This window comes from Embiotoca jacksoni, unplaced genomic scaffold, assembly GCF_022577435.1.
Source record: "Embiotoca jacksoni isolate LCO1_2020_lvr unplaced genomic scaffold, fEmbJac1.0.p SCAF_21, whole genome shotgun sequence".
In the NCBI taxonomy this organism is placed as follows: domain Eukaryota; kingdom Metazoa; phylum Chordata; class Actinopteri; family Embiotocidae; genus Embiotoca; species Embiotoca jacksoni.
In genome coordinates this window covers 6,208,179-6,226,471 of record NW_027185352.1, presented here as the reverse complement: position 1 = coordinate 6,226,471, position 18,293 = coordinate 6,208,179, and the positions used below count along the sequence as shown (strand labels likewise).

The 18,293-nt window shown below is 41.6% G+C and overlaps 1 protein-coding gene across 1 annotated transcript in view; it reads left to right on the top strand.

Moving 5' to 3' along the window:
- syn3 (synapsin III) overlaps positions 1-17,051 on the top strand; it is a 112,346-nt gene extending 95,295 nt beyond the window's left edge. Inside the window, exons 8-14 of the mRNA XM_069156593.1 lie at positions 1,297-1,439; positions 2,941-3,015; positions 3,293-3,395; positions 9,737-9,868; positions 10,666-10,684; positions 10,775-10,925; positions 11,068-17,051. Of these exons, the coding sequence (XP_069012694.1) occupies positions 1,297-1,439; positions 2,941-3,015; positions 3,293-3,395; positions 9,737-9,868; positions 10,666-10,684; positions 10,775-10,925; positions 11,068-11,191 (747 nt within the window). The 3' untranslated portion in view covers positions 11,192-17,051. The remainder of the gene's footprint in view (positions 1-1,296; positions 1,440-2,940; positions 3,016-3,292; positions 3,396-9,736; positions 9,869-10,665; positions 10,685-10,774; positions 10,926-11,067) is intronic.
- Positions 17,052-18,293: the final 1,242 nt, after the last annotated feature.

Below are 18,293 nucleotides of genomic sequence, written 5' to 3'. Positions count from 1 at the left end.
CCACCCAGACCAATGTGTGTTTCTTTCTCAGGGATTTGTTTGTGTGTGAAAGTGCACTAAACTTAAATGCCTGTAAAAACACCAATTAAACTTGTCCCTAAGACCTCACAAATTGTCACATGTAAACACGCGTGTCTTGTGTCTTACCATCTTCACGTGGCTTCCAAACCTCCTTTATCTTTGAAGCACATTAAAAAAAAAAAAACAGGGAAAGTTAAAAGAGTGGCCCGATCCATCACCTCATCCATCTCCCAAAAATAAGATCAGTAAAGCAACAATCTGAGTCCATTCTCTGACTGTGGTTGAACTTTTCTCATGTACAAAATCAAACCTTGAGTCATGCAATGTATTAACCTCCAGCATGACATAAAACAACATCTGGAGCAAAACTAGTGTCCTACCCCGCACCTGTAAAAAGGACACAAACCGGACTTTAGATCTCTTTTCCATACCATTTTTGCACCCACTAAGTTCACTTAAACATATATTTAAAGACAAGCAAAACAGAGCGAAGAGTTCAAACCCCAGTGGACGAAATGGGACGTCTTGTTTTTCTTATCTGGTTTGTCTTTTTTCACGATGGGACATCGCCGTTCCCACCATCACCTCCGTGATGACACCAGCGAGAGGGGTAGCGATGAGTGAGTGGAAGCTCTGGACTGAATCCTTTTGCATCTTCAACACTGATCACTGACAGTTAACTGACACCAAAGCTGCTGATTGATGAGTTTGTCTGCTGAGATGCCCCGTTTCCCACGACCTGATGGAGCACACCTCATAAATCTTGGAAGAACACCACCCGCAGAAAAACCAAAGAAGAAGATGGAGTAAAGCTTTTTTGATTGGCAGGTGATCCCTGGGAATTGTCAAGCATTAGATAGATAGAAATGAATGAGGGTCTTAGTTTCCCACCAATATTTGCCCTTCATATTACCAGAGGGACAAATATTTGTTTCCCTCCTATGTTCTAATGTCACACCTCATTGTTACCTAATTATCTAAAGGTTAGAGTGAAAACGGCCTTTGAGTTTTATGCAACAGACATGTTTTGCGTTGATTGGCTGCCATTGCGTCATTCCCCCTCAGTCTGTGTCTGCAGTCTGCAGCCTAATAACTTGATGGGAGCGAGGTGACGTAGTTCAAAGCCGCCGCTGCCAAACTTACCATCCAGGGACCCTTCATTATCCCGCCTGTGCACAAGTGTGAAATTCCTGTGGGATTCGAAGCGGCCACTGCCAGCTTCGACGGCATGCTTTGTAATTAGCCGCTCGCTAACAAACGGCGTCTCTCCCGCAGATTAAAGTTGAAAACCAACAGGACTTCCAGGACATCACCAGCGTAGTGGCGCTGGCCGGGACCTACGCCACCACCGAGCCCTTCGTCCAGTCCAAGTACGACATCCGCATCCAGAAGATCGGCAACAACTACAAGGCTTACATGTAAGATGTTTCACACCGCCACCTACCGGCAGTCGGAGTGTGTGGTACATTTGAAAACTGTTAATCTAGTGAATAAAAAGCTGAAGTAGCTTAAATTTCGATCAAGTAAATATAAACGAAATATTGTGTGAGGGCAACCTGTGAGTCTCATCTGTAACCACAACCACAGGAGAACGTAGTCGGTAGAAGAATCACTGCTTCCTCTTTAAATACAGCTTCCAAAAGTCTGAGCCAACTGTCAATCGCAGCTGTAAATCAACTCCTACAAAGCAAACATGACAGCTTTCTACAGGGTTTCAGATCTTATTAATAGCACAATAACCACCAATACACTTATTAGAGACCCCAAGTTTAGGACAAACAAAGATTGTTCAATATTATTAGGCAGAAATTGTTGCCTTTTGAATGTGACTCTGCTTGAGTCAGGGATTTTGGGCACATTACAGGTGTATTTCACAGCCATTAAAGGACGTGTGTGTAGATCTGTTGGTAGAAATGGAATATAATATTCATAATTATGTTTTCGTCAATGTGAAATCACATGAAAATGATAATTTTCATCACCCCAGAATGAGCCCTTCATATCCACATAGGGAGCGGGTCCTCTTCCACGGAGTTCACCATGTTTCTACAGTAGCCCAGAAGGGACAAACCATAAATTATCTTACATGCTTGTGAGGGGAGGGTGATGGGAGGGGTGTTCTGTTGGTTGCAATCTGTAACCTCACCACTAGACGGCACTAAATCACACACTGTGCACGTCACGTGGACTTTACTCAAATAGACTTTATCAATTCTTGATTATAAATCAGATGTGACACTTCAACTCTGTTATGATGTCGTGCTATTCATTTTTTTGTTTGTTAAAGCCTCGTGTTAGGACACAAAAATAGTCACCCTTTGTGTTTCTTGTTTAGAATGAAAATTAACTGTGGTCCTATTGACTTTCACTTAAAATGGAGTTGACAGACATTTAGAGGCGACAACTCATCACCAAGAATGAATTAATGTAAAGAATTGACCGTTTTTGACCCATTGCTTTAATGTTTGGCTTATAAATGCAGATAACAATTTGAAATAGCTCTATTCCTCGATTCCTGTATCAATATCTTCATTTTCATGATCTCACTCCTCCTTCAGACACTCACACCCATTTAGGAATGAGACACATTGGTCCTTAAATTCAGCCGAGCAGATCACAATATAGGTTATCATCCTCTTTACTTTCAAGTCTCTGTATCTAAACAATTGCTCAGCCAACAACAGAGGAACAGAGCAGCCAAGCCTTATCTCATCTTGTTTTCCCCTGACCTCACCATGAAAGTATGTTTTTAATTGGCTCTGACACAAACATAATGTAGGTGTGGATGGTAATCATCGACACTGATGAAACGACGATAGCATAACAAGCTAAAGTTGTGACTAACTCTTGGTGGTTTGTAGCTTTCTGTCCGGAGGCAGCTTGATTCATATCCTGATGCTTTTCTTTTCTGATTTTCAGGAGAACGTCTATTTCTGGTAACTGGAAGGCGAACACAGGTTCTGCCATGTTGGAGCAGATCGCAATGACTGACAGGTAAGCTGACTCAGGGATTTGTTGGGAAAATGCAGACCTGTTCGCACAATTCAGTACTATTTGCATAACATAGACCTTCAAAGAAATCTATTTTCAATTTTACAGATTAACACAGCTTTTAAACACAGATCTGACAGTTGTTCTAAAGTTTTGGGCTTTTTTTTTTGTATTATAGTTCAAGTTTGTTTATAACTGTGAGTCCTCCCCCCTGCACCATATCCCCAGAGATGATTGGGTCTCTGATTTTTTGGTTTACGAGTTATTGGTGTCCTTGCAGATATCGGATGTGGGTGGACTCCTGCGCTGAGATGTTTGGGGGCTTAGACGTCTGTGCTGTGAAGGCCGTCCACGGAAAAGATGGCAACGACTACATCATTGAGGTCAGTGCGTTTCCAGGATAACCCCCCCCGCTTCAGTCAGACTGTGTAGCTCAAAGACTTTCAGGAAAAGTCTGGAAGATATACAGAATATTTGGCACATTTTGTGTATTTTGGAACACCAAAGACTAAAATGTGTCTTACATTTTTTGTAGAATATTGCAGGACTTTTACAGAAACTGCACCTGTTGAAGAAAATGTCGGTGAAAGACAGATATCAGGTCTCATTTTAAACATTCGCTGCGTTCTTGGCAATTTACCAGAGCAGTTCTTGGCAGGATGGTAAAACACCAGTCGAGTGTAAACGTTACCTTGAATCCGGTCTCTCTCCCCGCCGATAATACTTTTCATGTCGCGGTAAAAGTCAAGAGGGAGGGGTGTAGCCAGACTTGATGGCACATGAACATGAAAGCCTTGAAAGAATGATTGGTCTGTAGACCAAACACAGGCAGAAGAATGAAAACAACATGAAGAGGCAGCGGTTGAATCACTGTGTCTGCTCACGCAGCTGTTTATTTCAGTCCACTACTCAAGTTGGACATTGGTCTTGTAGATTGCAGTTTGTAGACAAATAAAATTGCAGTGTTGTAACCTCAGAGTTTGGTTTGGAGGTTTGGGGCTTTATTCCCCAACAGTGCGAGCATGCCGGTAACACTGCCCACCGAGGCCAGCTCTGGGGAAAATGCACGCATTTAAAGGTCTGTGGCATCACATCATGCAACGTATGTTAAAGCTGCTTTAATCAGTGGTTGTGGCTCAACTATCATCAGCCTACCATTGTATTTGTAATGTGAGAAAGAGGTTGCCCATAGAAATTAAACCAAAGAGAATCATCGCTCAAGTGCAGTCCCTGTTAGGTCTACGGAGCGTGTTAGCATCTTTCAGCGAATTGTTTTGGTTCAGTCTCACTGCTCATGCTCGGCAGTTTTACTGAACACAAGAGGAAGGTTTCAACAAAAAAATAGTTCTAATAAACCCACTTTGTCTACTTGTTGTTGGAAAGCTATCTCAAAGTTAGCTTCAAGCATTAGCTGCTAAATCATCCCTCAAGATTTGATGGAGGCCGAAGCTCCAACAGACAACAGGGTTAGCAACGAGCTGATAAGCATGGTAAAGTATTGATCAGCTAAAGAGTAAGATATGTCCTGCAGGACCAAACACAGAGCTGAAAATAGGGGACTAAAAACAAATGAATGCTTATGTCGCTCTGTGTTTCCTGGATCTAACTGTTTGCGAACAAGGTGATAATGTGTCACTTTTGCATTCAGAGCTTGTTTCCGCTGCCAGCAAACAGCCTATAAAAGTTGTTATTGCAGGTTTAATGTAGAAATAGTTGGGGGAAGAGACTTGATAGCAAGATAGAAAACCTTTAGCTCCTGGTATCATTTCCTGTGTGGTTGTTTTTCTCCAATTTTCCACAATTATCCAGGAAGGAAATTATATTAGAGGGAGCACAAATACCAAAGTCTACACCTGCAGTGGCTGAAAATAGACTAAAGCACAATACAGTTGAGTTTTTGAGCGAGGGGTATTTTTGCTTTCTCACAAACGGAAGACATCTCGGTGTTGTTGTTACTTTCTCAACTGGATTATATTGAAAACGATGTTAAAACGCTGCGACAGTTTCAGTCGTTTACTACGGGAGTCTTTGCAAAACAGGAAATCAGCAACTGAAGCGGAAGGTTGAGAGAACAGTCGCAGCTCAGTAATGATGGATGATATAATATGTAAGAGGGCGATATTTGACGGTGTTTTCCTTTCAGGATTATACCCGGGAGACAAACGGTGGTATCATCCGCAGTTGTTAGAGCAGCTTCCTATGCCTTCAAATCTGAGGAAACAGGCCAGTCTGGGACTTGCCCATATTAAGGCTGATAGCATGACATCCCTCATCTATGTCTACACACTGGGTGAGGTCAGCAGTGAGAGAGTGAAAAACTCAAACTATCACAGGAAATATCTAGCAGCTCCCCGAGGATGTGCGTAGTCTGATAGCTGGACTGTTTGGACAGACAAACCACAGTTGGGTAACAACGTTCCCCTGATAAACAACTCTTCCTCCTCCTCCTCCTCCTCCTCCTCCTCTTCCTCCTCCTCCTCTCCATCTAGCTGTAGCTGCCTCTCTATGGGCCCTGATGGAATTTAATTAACATGGAAGAGCTGTCTGTCAGTCCATCACGGTGGGAATCTGTTTTCTGTTTAGGACAAAGACAACAGTCATGACACCTCTCCCTCATGAAAAGTAATGAGCTGCTCAGAGGCACATCATCAACAGTTTACTGCAACTGGTGTTAACGTGAGGTAAACTCCAGCTTTTTGGCCCTTCACAGGAAAAAGTGTGCAGACAGTGAGTACATCTCAAGTCCATCTCACCAGCTTCAGTGAGCCACAGTGTTTACCGTAGATAGGCTTTTGTTGTTGTTGTTGTTGTATCTACAACGTAGATAAGATGACTCAGTTTCAGTCAAGCGATTACCAACAGTGACGTCACACATCGGGTTTGTTAACGGCCGTTGAAGCCTCGAGTTCGGATGTTGGCCGGCGCCATCTTGGTAGCTCGGAGCGGTTTGGAGCCAGAAGTGACCGCATCTGGATCAGCGGTGGACTCGGTCTGATTGGAAACGTTGGCGGCTGACGCTAATCGATGCATTTGAGTTTGATGTGGGTCCCCTCACTCAGGTTCATGTAATGACACAGAACTTAACCAAACACAATTCATATAAATGATTACGAGTAAACACTTCCATTGATAATGTGTCACATGTAACATGTTTAAGTAGCTCCCACTTGTTAGCATGCTGATGTTAGCGTGTGCCTTTGCACAACATCACAGAGATGTTGTACAGCATGGCTGTAGACTCTTGTTCAGGGCCACATGTGACAGAGAAATATATCACTTACCTTCAAAATGCCTAAGATTCAGGACTTTCCATACAAAACATATGACCAGTTTATGAAATATGATGTATTTGTAAGCAACACATTAATGCATTAGTAATACAGGTTACAGTAGTCCAATAATATCATCTGACATAATACTCCAACGGGAAATATTCTGCCTCTTAATGTAGGAACTTTTACTTTGAAACATTGAATGTGTGCAACACAACAACTATAACATAACAGGACAAGACAATCGTGGTATTGTGATTAGAGCGACATGGGAAATATTGGACACATGACATGAACAAAAAAAAGTAGAGTCATCAAAAATAATCCAGCACGCGGTCTGAAGGCTGAAGTTGTTTTCCGTGGAAAACATGGCTGCACTGCGACTGCTGCTGCAGCGCTTTCAATGAGCACATTTCACGTGTTGTCCTCATGTGTGAACTTTCCCATGCAGCAGGCCACAGTGTCCAAACAGTAAAAAAAAAAAGTGGCGAACAACACCTCTGTGTTCCCGCGTTGAAAAGGCCAGCGGCAGCTCCATTCCTCTGCTCGGTGACTCCGTATCCTAATAAATCAGCAGGGTGGATCCCGGCTCCGCTTGCCACCGCACGCCGTTTGAAGTGGGGCCTGGCTCTCGTTTGCCAGGCCTCCGCTCAGTCCCCTGTGGGAATGACTCAACTGGCCAAAACACGGCACCACACCCCGCCCTTCACCGCCAAATCCTCGCCAAGAAACTGGGTACGCACAGAAAGGGAAGGGATTTAAAGGGTGTTCTGGTATGGGTCGTGGTTCTGTGTCCAACAGCGTGAACCCAAATTGACATTTCAAACAGCTAAAAAAAAAAAAAAAACTCTGGCACATAAAAACCTGATGTGGAAAGTCATTTCAGTAGTCCAGGTTTGTTTTATGCATTCTTACAGGTTTTATCAAATAGAGATGTTTTTTTTTTTGCCTTTTAAGGTTTGCAGTGTTTCTACATTTTCTACATAAGATACATATGATGTTGGGAGAAGCTTTGCTTTTTGATAAAGTGATCGTAGCTTAGTTTTTATTGTATGTAACTTTAATACACCGTGCTGGATATATTAAGACCTCGACATGTTGCAAAAACCAGAAAGAGCGTTGATTTTAAACAATTCGTTGCAGAGTGATATATTCTGGGACAGAACTTCATCTGACCTTTAAATGGTTCTCTAAATGTTTCTTCAATCCCTCCTGAGAGGTTTAAAAAATAAAAGATGAATTGTTATGCAAGTTTTTTTTTTAACTCAGGAAAAATAGAAACTCGTCTCTGTTTCCAGAATCTCATGGATAGAGATTTGCTGCTTCTCTGTGTTTTAGATTTTTAAATGGATGTTTGAGTTTTTGCACTGAAGACATCTGTTTGAGCTCCCTGACCTCGGCATGAACGTCATTCACTACGTTAGACATGCAAGCATTATGCATGCTAAACTCAGATGGTGAACTTGGTAAACATTACACCTGCTTGGCTTCTGCATATTAGCATGCTGACGTTCGCATTGAGCTCAACACACTGCTGTGCATAAGCTGGATCATGTGACTACTAGCGAAGGCAGTCAAGTTAGCGTTGGTGCTTCTGTTTGGATGAGATAAGCTAGTTAAGAAACCATATTTGTGATGCCTTTTTTGGAGGAAGTTTGGTTATCAGGCCCTGTCATGTTTTTGATGTATTAAAATGGGTTCTACATGATATTTTGTTCTCAAACTTTACTACAATTAAAACAAATATATTAACTGGCTAAAAAAAAATTGTTTAAATGACTAACCTTCATGAAATATGTGGTATACTTGTGTTCTATTGTGGATTTCAAAAACACCAGAAAGAAGCACCTGTGTTTTGTTTTTTTTATCATTATCATTTCCAGTGATTGGCTTTTTACAATAAGTGTTTGCAGCTTAAGGGCTAAAAGAATCAGACTCATAATTCAATGTGAATGGAATTTTAATTACAGAAAGATCCTCGAGCCTCCATTGCTAATGTTCTGAAACAAGCCTGAAGAACAAGGGAGGCTGTAGCTCATTTGGTAGAGTGGGTTTCACACTAATCAGGAGGTTGGTGGTTCAATCCCCAGCTTCTCCTGTCCACGTGCCTAAGTGTCCCTGAGCAAGACACTGAACCCTAAAAAATTGCTCCCAATGGTGTACCATCGGTGTGTTGTAAGTCGCTTTGGATAAAAGCATCAGCTAAATGTAATGTCACAGTAGCAACAATAGGTCAGCAGCTCAGCAACATCAGTCATTTCTTATGTTATTAAAAACTCACGAAATATCAATCTGACCGAACACCACACCACCTGAGGTGTTCTCACAAAGAATCACACTTGAGAGAGTATTTTGAATTGAATTGAATTGATGCTGCTAATGAAAGCAGCCTGAACCACAGTCAGGGCTTGTGTAGTGAAACTGCTGCACATGATCTCTGCGCGGTGCAGCATCGTCACCCACCACACGGGGCATCATCCGCATCCAAACCATCAGCCACACTCCTCTGCTGCTGTTTGTTTTGGTCCTCGGGGAGGAGGAGGAGGAGGACGGCGGGACTCCGAGCCCCGTGTGCTCTGTGGTTCTGCACTACACGTGTATGTGCATGTGAGCCCAAGTGATGGGAAAGTTTTTTTTTTTCTTCTTCTTTTCTTAATTATCTGTGCGGCAATGGATTCGGTCTGTGGCCTTCCAAGTCATGTCCCGGCAACTTAATGTTTACAGAAGGAGTCACATTTTATCTGCTGTTCACTGGAAAGTCTAACTTTGGTTCTTTTTAATCCATCAGAGGGTGGCACAGCAAAACACTGTGTTCAAATATACCTATACAGTTTATCTGAAGCTTAAAAAAAAGGCAGAGGAGGGCAGAAACTCGAGACTTGTGTCGTGAGCTCTTTAAATGAAACTACAGTGAGCTTCGTATCAGGCTGCACACACAGAGTAAACAACCGGAGTCTCTTTAGTTCATGTGGTTCATTATCAAAGCAGGCGGAGAGGCTGACGACTTCAAAAAATCAAACATTAAAAAGAAAATCGTTTCAGTTTTTTTTTTTTTTTTTTATCTCAAACCGCTGAATAAAACCTGCTGAAGCAGCCTGATGTGGTCTGAGGATACACAGATGTGGAACAGATGCATGATGGGGGGGCTTTCTGGTGACTACATGGGAACATTCAGAGCAGTCAGTGTCATGCTCAGTGCATCTGCCACCTAACTGGATTTAAGGTTGTAGAGCTCACATCCTCCGACATCAACAAGGACAAACATAGCTTTATTTGTGATCTGCTCAAAATGACTCATCACTTTTGGCCACACACCAATGAGTCCATTATCGCTGACATCATTTGGAGTCTGAGCAGATCCAGTCCTCTGTAATACAAGATACAGTGCTTCCATCTAGTGGGGACATGATAACACTTCAAGAGGCTGACCGGCTCTTTGTTTCTGTCTGCAGGTGATGGACAGCTCGATGCCTCTGATTGGTGAACACGTGGAGGAGGATAAACAGCTGATCACAGAGCTGGTCATCAGCAAGATGGCCCAAGTGCTGCTGGGAGTTTCCACACCTCAGCCTTCTGCTGTCAAGGTGCAGTGCTACGTCACTACCAGGAGACAAACAGTAACAGCTGCTGCACCTGCCGTTACCTGTACTGGAACTACAAACACAACTAATTCCACCTTTAACACTATTCGAGCCGTATTGTTTCTGCTACATCTACAAAAACTAAGAAGCCAACTTCATACTATTTCTGCTAACAGTGCTAACAATACTGCGGGGATAACAGTACTGTAACTATAGATAGTGGTCCCCTGACTATCTCTACAATAGACTATAATGCACACTTTTACATGTGCTTCTACTGCTGCTGTTGTCACTGTAACTACTAAAACCACTGATGGAGCGACGCTTGCGGGCTGCTCCAATCTGCGTCATGTGACGTGTCCTCTGTCCCACTCCATATTCATCTAACGCACACACACACCCTCCCAATGTTGTGGTCTATTTAAGCTGCAAAAACTTCACATTTCACCCCGTTGCCTGTCAGCAACACTGCTGCCCTGCATCAGCACTGCTGCGTGTACGTCCAGCCCCACGTCTACCTGCCGGCTCCGGCAGCCCATATGGTATCCCATATACTTGTAGATGGGATTTAAAATGACACTAAGTTTGTCATGTTGGTCACAGTGAGGCAATTATTTATAAAATGAAAATTAGGTGTTGGAGATTTTGTTTGTGTGTGTTTTTGGGTAAAATCCTGGCTATAAAAGAAAATACCATATTCACCATATTGTAGTATTACACACACACATACAGTATAAGCTGTTTTGTTTTGTGGAAATAATGTTATATCTGTGTCTTTTACTGCATTCCTCCGTACTCAGATCTCACAGCCCAAACGAGGTAAGAAAAAACTCTTCATTACTTCAACTGTTTTGTAGTAATACCAGTGAACTAATTAATATATGTGTCATGTGTGTTTACGTCCTGCAGGGGGACATCGCTCTGGTTCTGCTTCTCCGTCCCAGTCGGGGTCACCTCAGAGAGCCCGCTCAGCATCCACCTCTCCCAGCCAGGCCTTCCAGCCCGGTCCCATCCCCGCCTCCTCCGGGCCTGGAGCTCAGAAACAGTCACCGCAGCTGAAGTATGTCCGATGTCTTATATTACCTCCTATCAGCACTACGTTAACATTTGTGGAGTGATGTTTACATTCAGGGCTTCTCTTTGCAACTGACCTTTCCTCTTTGACTACAGTAGCTAAACTATTGTTGTCTTTCACCGTGCAGCAAATCCCAGTCGCTGACCAACACCTTCACAGAGACGTTGCGAGGAAACCCGACCGACGACGAGGCCAAAGCTGAGAACATCCGCACCCTCCGACAGTCCTTCGCCAGCCTCTTCTCCGACTAAAAACCTCCACAGAAGCTTCCTGTCAGTGGTCAGGTTAAAAAAAAAAAAAAAAATAGATACAAACCCAACTGCTTAATCTGTCCTGGAGTCACCTCTCTCCTCCGAAACCTCGGCTTCCTCTTCCTTCTCTTTTCTCCTCCATGTTTGTGAAGTTGAACACCCGGTGCAACCCGCTGCCCACACACCAGCGGTGAATCTATCACTAGAAAGGCCAACAGATTCTGGGAAGGTGTTGACTGAAGATGTCAAATGCTGTTTTCTTGCTTATCAGTAGAGATGTGGGATGTCAGTGCAGAGAAACATCAAACAAACCAAACCCCATTCGCTTTTCTGTGAATTTTACTCATCTGATCTCTTTCTTTTTCTTCTCTGCTGTTCACATACCAGATAAAAAAATTATGATGACTTTTATTTTGATCAGTCTTTCCCTGTACATGCGACTGCACCTGTCTCTTTTTACCCATAATCCTTTGTGTTTTTATGAAACTGCTCTGCAGAGCTCACGCTAGGGGATTGATACACTTTTCAGCATTCAGATGCTATAATTTGGTGTGTTTAAAGCAGAGTTGAAAAGCGTGATTGCAAAAAAACACGAATGCATCTTAGAAGTTAGATCAGCTAAGTTTGGCCTTTCTAGTGGTAAATAATCATATTCTTGCTCGTACTTTCTGGTATATAGTCGTTATTCTGCGTTCTCTTCGTCTAACCAGTGAAACTGTTCATGTGTTTGTATTTTGACATTTATTTCCATATATCTTTGTAATCTTAATTGACACACAGCTTCCAAAATTGTTTGCAGATGTCCACGGCAATATTCTTATCCGAAACGGTTCCACTAAACTCGTGACTGATGTACTGAATCCTTCCGGTTCACCAGCGACGTCACAAGCATTTAGCCAGCAGACACATTTCTCAGACATCCGTGTGCTGTAGACACGTATTGGCTTACGTAGGGACTCCTCTACCTTGGCCGAACATTACCAAAGTGCTTTTTCATAAAAACATTTAAAAAAAATCCCTGCTCCCTCCCTCCCCTGCACTGGGTCAAGAAAAACAGTCACGCAGCTGACAAAACCTCTGAGCTTGTGATTTTACAAGGTGCAAACGCTGTACTGGTTTACAGTCCCCGTCTTCCATCACAGCTCAGATCTTCCCCTGCAACTCTTCTTTTTCTTAATGTTTTGTGCTTTGTGAGTAGCACTATGAAGTATTTGTTGTGGGGGATTTGTATCATAACTACTACTGTTGGGTCTATGAAGGCGAACAGTGAGGATGTAATCTTTTGAGACTTAAGATGTGCTTGAATTTCCGCTGACACAGAAAAGGTTTTGCTTGTATTACATTACTTCTTCTATCTTTATTCTCGACAACCAACGTCAGCTGATATTGCAGATAATGTATCATTGTCCTTTATTCGTTTTTTTTGGTATATAGCAGCTATAATATACAGACATGGTGTGTATGTTATAACTGCGGTGGAATTTTCTGGGAATTTTTCTTGAAAAAACAATGACATTTTGTGCAAGTTATCGTGAAATTAATAGAAAGTATTTAAAGCATATTTTAGATGGATTTACTGTAGATTTTCAGAAAAACTTCCTGCTGAAGAAGATGGAACATGCATCCACAATGTTGTAGCCTCCAAACAAAAACAAGTTATTCAGATTGAATTCATTAAAAACACTGACAGACCTAAACGAATATTCAACTTTCAATATTATTCGATAAAAACTTTATTTAATAGAGTGTGTGCTACAACGTTGGCTAAAAAATGTTTAGGCCCCTTGTTTGCTTTTTAATCATTTGTTAGTGTACCGTCTGTCTTGATTTCACCTTTATAGGAAACATTCTCATTTTATAATATTTAGGAAACAGTTAGCAAGATTTTCTTTTCCAATATAAAAGCGCATATGTTGTTGCATTCAGCTCACAGAAGCAGATTGACTGTATATTTGGCTTTCCATGCAGAGAACAATCACAATCTCATGATCTATAAATTGATCCTTCTGCCGGAAATGATCAAGATGCCTCGTAGTTGGCCCCATAATTATCTGTGCTATAAGCTGAAAGGGTTTCCCCCTTTAATTTCATTAAGAGGGACCTGAACAAACATGTATTGATTCTCACATAGTAGTAATAGTAATAATGTTACTACTAATAATAATAATGATAATAATGGTCCCTGTTTTATGGTTAATTCTCTTCAAATGCATGAAAGTGTATCAAATTTGGAGTGAATGTGTGTGCAAAGTTGTGAATTTGCTATTATTATTAACAGTGATGACACCACAAAAGAAGAACTAGCCATTTCTGCAATAATTTCGTGAATAAGTTTTGCACCATTTCGGTTTTAACTATGAAACGGGACACTTTAAGAGACGATGTTATTTTTGATCAAACTTGAATTTGGGACGTTGCCTTCTAGAATGACTGGCCGTAACATAAAAAGCAGCTTTGCTTTTACAAACAGTTGCTCTGGAGGCAGAACTAATCTGATTGGTTGCATTTATTAGCAGTGGGTGGAGCTACAGATTCACAGTTGTTAGTTCAGTGTGTTATGGTTTGCTAAGCCCCGCCCCTTAGTCACTGCTACTGCTGTTTTTCACCTTTTTCAGGTTTACAGTGATAACGGTGGAACATCTTTTGTTTTTACTTTTTTTTTTTTTACATTATTTAAAATTATTCAGACAGAAAGGAACTAGAGTAAACTAACAGATTTAATCAGTCCTAGCTCTGGTTCCATGATCTGGTTGAAATGAAGTCCTCTACCCGACCTTAGTTCAATGTTTCCATTTAACTCTGTTTAAAACAGGTGGAAGTCTTAAATATGCACGTTTGAGAAGAAAACACTCCAAACGATTGATGCTATTTATTGCTAATTAGCTCGAGAAAGGAAAAACGTAGCCATGGATTTTAGTCAGACTGAACACTGTTTAGCTTCGTAGCTTACCTATTCTGCCAAGAAAGTCTGCTGTACTAGACTGTTTGTATTTTCAGACTGTATGTTCCAGTTTTGTAAAGGATTTAAAAAAAACAACCAACCAGTATATTTATCTAGGATAACGCCAGTTGTAAACGTTACCAACGTTCCTAATAAAGAGGAGAACAGAGTCGCTCACTTAACCTTTAGCACCGTGCAGTACTTTAACTTTTTTTTTTTTTAAATGCTCTTTAGTCCTGAAAGTAACACCGCAACACTTTCCACTGTAGGCAGGAAGCTATTTATTCAGTAATGCTGACATCAGCTGATGCATTAGCGCAGATAAATGGTAATTTATGTTTTCTTTTTGGATTCCTATTTCTGTTTTTGAAATCACCCAAAAACATGAAACACCGGCTGTTCAGAGGAGGAATCTGGTGAACTGTCAATAAGACGTCGTCCCTCCTTCCACCAGCAGGCCGTTTGCCACAACTGTGCTTCTTTCTCTGCAGCCGCTGGCTGTAATGATTCTGCCTCAGCGGGTTGTCGTTTGTAAAAGTAAAAATTCTGATCTGCAATCAGCTTTATCTCTCAGTTAATGCAGTGTGTTGTCAATCGAGCACTTTTGCAAGCATTTCAAAACCTTTGGCACTGTGTCGAAATGGACCAAATTTGCATCTCATTGTGAGACCCCTCGAAGGTTTAAATCATATCGTTTTGTCTTTATTGTAACGATTACTACCACTTAGTATGTAATACTGCAGTGTGATAAGCCATAACCAAACCGGGGGGGTTTTACTATCCTTTATGTGCCACGCAATAATGGCTGAGACATCGCTGAGAAACTGACGTATTAACCACTGTGTCTGTGGCCTGTCCTGCCCTGCAGAGACACACAGCAGTAACTGTTTCTGATTTTAAAATCAAGAGAAATTACACACTTTATTTATTTTCTACTAGTTCTTCTGACAGGATGAAAGATCAACTTTGATGTCACTTTTCTCAGTTTTACCGCACTTTGGATTTCAAATGCAGTTTACGGTCGAGCCGATGCCATCGCTCATCTCTCCGGCCAGATTATAGTCAACGGCCAGATGTCAGATGATTTTAGATTTTTTTTTTTTTTAGTGTAATTTGCTCACGTTTTAGTTAAGGAACAGATAAAAGTCTCTCGCTCGGCTGCTCTGACAAAACACACCTGATATTTTTTTCCGATTTGGAAGTGAAGGTTCACAGGTAACTACCTCAAGAAACTGACTACAGAGTGGTAGTGATGGAGAAGATTGTCGTGAAACGAGCAGCGTTTCATGTCGTACCTGATGCGGTCCGCGCAAACGAAGAGTTCCCTCCATGCAGTTTGACGCACGGACTGTGTAGCGTGTGTGACGTCAACCTGAGGAAGATCAGCGTCTAGATTTCCTGCTGCATCCGAACGTTTGGCTGCAGCGGGATGGAGTCTGCGTGCACTGCATGTAACAACTAACAACGTTAGAGCTACTCAGTCATTCCCCCCAAACCGCACCGCTCGTGAAGGTTTTGGAATCATAATTCGGTTAAACTAAGACAATAATTGATTTTCTCAAGTTTTAACTTATTTTGATGAAATAACTTTCTCCGTCTATAGCATGTCAGTTAATAAGTGACGTGCTTTGTAATTTGACCAGAGCACAATATAAACTGAAATGATGGGAGCCTAAAAGCACCTCCTTCATTTTTTTTAGTTAATTTTGGTTTCCATCTTGAATGGATCTTATATCAAAATTCAATTCAATTTATTTATATGGCGCCAAATCACAAGACAAAGTTATTTCAGGGCACTTAACATAATAAAGTCCTTACAACAGAACTTTACAGCATTACACAAAAAAACAACAACCGTTCAACAAGTCCCCACATGAGCAGCTGGGAGGAAAAAAAACTCCCTTTTAACAGGAAGAAAAACTTCCAACAGAACCAGGCTCAGAGGTCAGAAACCATCTGCCTCGACCCCAAATCTAGTATAAAAACTGTACCTTTATTCTTTCAGTTGATATTGTGCTGACTATGCATGGTAGATAATCCATTTTGATGACAGATAGCTGATGTTAGTTTTTTCAAATTTACTTTGTTTCCGTTAAAACCAGCAGGATACATTTTGTTGTTCTCTCTTTATTAGCATCCAGAGGAACAGTTGAAAGATCATTTTCCATCATGATAACGATGAGGCTTAAAGCGAGGTGTGTTTTACACTTTTTGTGATTGACAGCTGCCTCAGCCAATCGCAGCACCACCTCCACTCAAAAACCTGTAATCTTCCCAGACCTGTTGCTGATGTCACGTGTAGCCGTGTATTTTTACAGCGTGCGCGTAGTTCGTATGTCACATCACATCACCCCCATCTTTTATCACGATGATGATTTAATACGTCATATTATTTTGGAGCAAAAGGCAATACTCTGCTATGTTTTTTTTTTTTTCTGTTAAGTCCACTCTGGGTGTGTTGAAGTGATACAAAGCCTAATACTGAATCAATATGCAGCCACAGAGACTTGCCATGAAGTACAGCTAAATACTGCAAGCAAACTCAAGTCCACTTTAAACGTGGCCTCTGTACAGTACACGAGTGAAACAATGTCATTGCACGGGTTTATTTTCCGATCTTTCAGCCGACTGTGTCCCTTCCTCTCTGCTGAATGGTGGGTGGTATCGTATGGTACTTTTAAGTGTATTAACGTTCTGTATATCGGTGTAAATGTGGCATGAAAACAAACCCTTCTCGTGTGCCTCAGGTGTGTAAATTTGGTCGTCATGTGATCTCAATGTCTGGCTGCTTATTTGTGAGAAGTGTGATGCATCTCATGGGTTTCTGTAATTTATTAGTATTAATATTATTTCTGTACTTTTATTCTTTTTGTCTGAAAATCCAGATTTCTGTTATTAAAAGTAAGAACTTTTATTATACCTGCGGCTGTGCATTCCAGTCTCTCCCAGTCATCCACACAGCTGAATGTTTTTCTCCATTTATGGTCATTACAAGAGAAATCTTGGCTCTCACTTATCTTTTTAAAAAGTCCTGTTTGAAAAGTACAACTTTCAGAATATGCAGCGATAATCTCCAAATCCCTTCATCTTGGATTAGTAGCCTATTTTATTCCTCCTGGCATGAAGCTGCGGGTGTTTTAAAGCCGACTGGCAACACAAGGCCACAGGGAGGGAGACCCGCTTCGCTTCCTTTCATCTGCGGCCCACTTCACGTCAACTTTTGAAATTAATTACATTAAGCGATAATATGAAACACATTCAGACGTGAATATGTCACTGCACACGCTCTCTCACGTTATGGCTTTTCAAACAATGCAATCATCACTCAGATATTTCTGAGACGACTCTTCATCTCTGAATGTGGCCGCTGGGCTCGAAATTTGAAGATTGAAAGAGAAATGAGTTCTTAAGTCAGCAGTGATAGATAACTTCAGTTTAGTTTTTTTTTCTTGGTGCCAGAGCACCAACATTTATAAGCATTTAAAATGACATCTCTTTGTTAATAATTTTCTTTCACATTGTACTTGGGTAAAGAATGCTTGAAGAAAACATCGAGCGGTGATTCTGTCGAAAAGCTAGCAAGCCACAAGACCTTAGAAAACCTGTGATTAACCTGAGTGTGTGTAGCGCTGGAAAGAGTCAGCCAATCAGAAGAGAGGGTCATTTATATAAATGCTCCTTTAAAAAAAAGACATACAAAAAAGCCTGTTCTTGGTGGAGCTCCAAAGAGAGGCTTAAGAAACCAGATGTAAAACTTCACAGAGATATTTGTTGTGCTTTAAACCACAAAAATGTCTTCTCATTGATATCAAGCAAATACATCACAAGAAAAGTGTCAAGTGTGGGGCCTTGAAGTTCGCTGGCTGGGTTTTCAGTAGCTCAGGGAAGCTTTCTCTGGAACTGCTGATTTATTGACTTAATTTTCTGAACTCATTTAGACACCACGGTGTGTCGTGGGGATGCACTGTCACCGAGCCAGCGTGTTTTCCGGGTGCACCGGTGGCTGCAGGCGGGCAGGGACCTGCGGCAGATCAGAGATTTGGCATTCCACCTTAAGAATGCAAGAAATCACAGAGGCAGCAGATTACCATCAGGCTGCCAGCTGCCTGGTATGCAACACGAGTCTGGTTCGGGAAACAAATGGTGAGGAAGTGTCCGGGT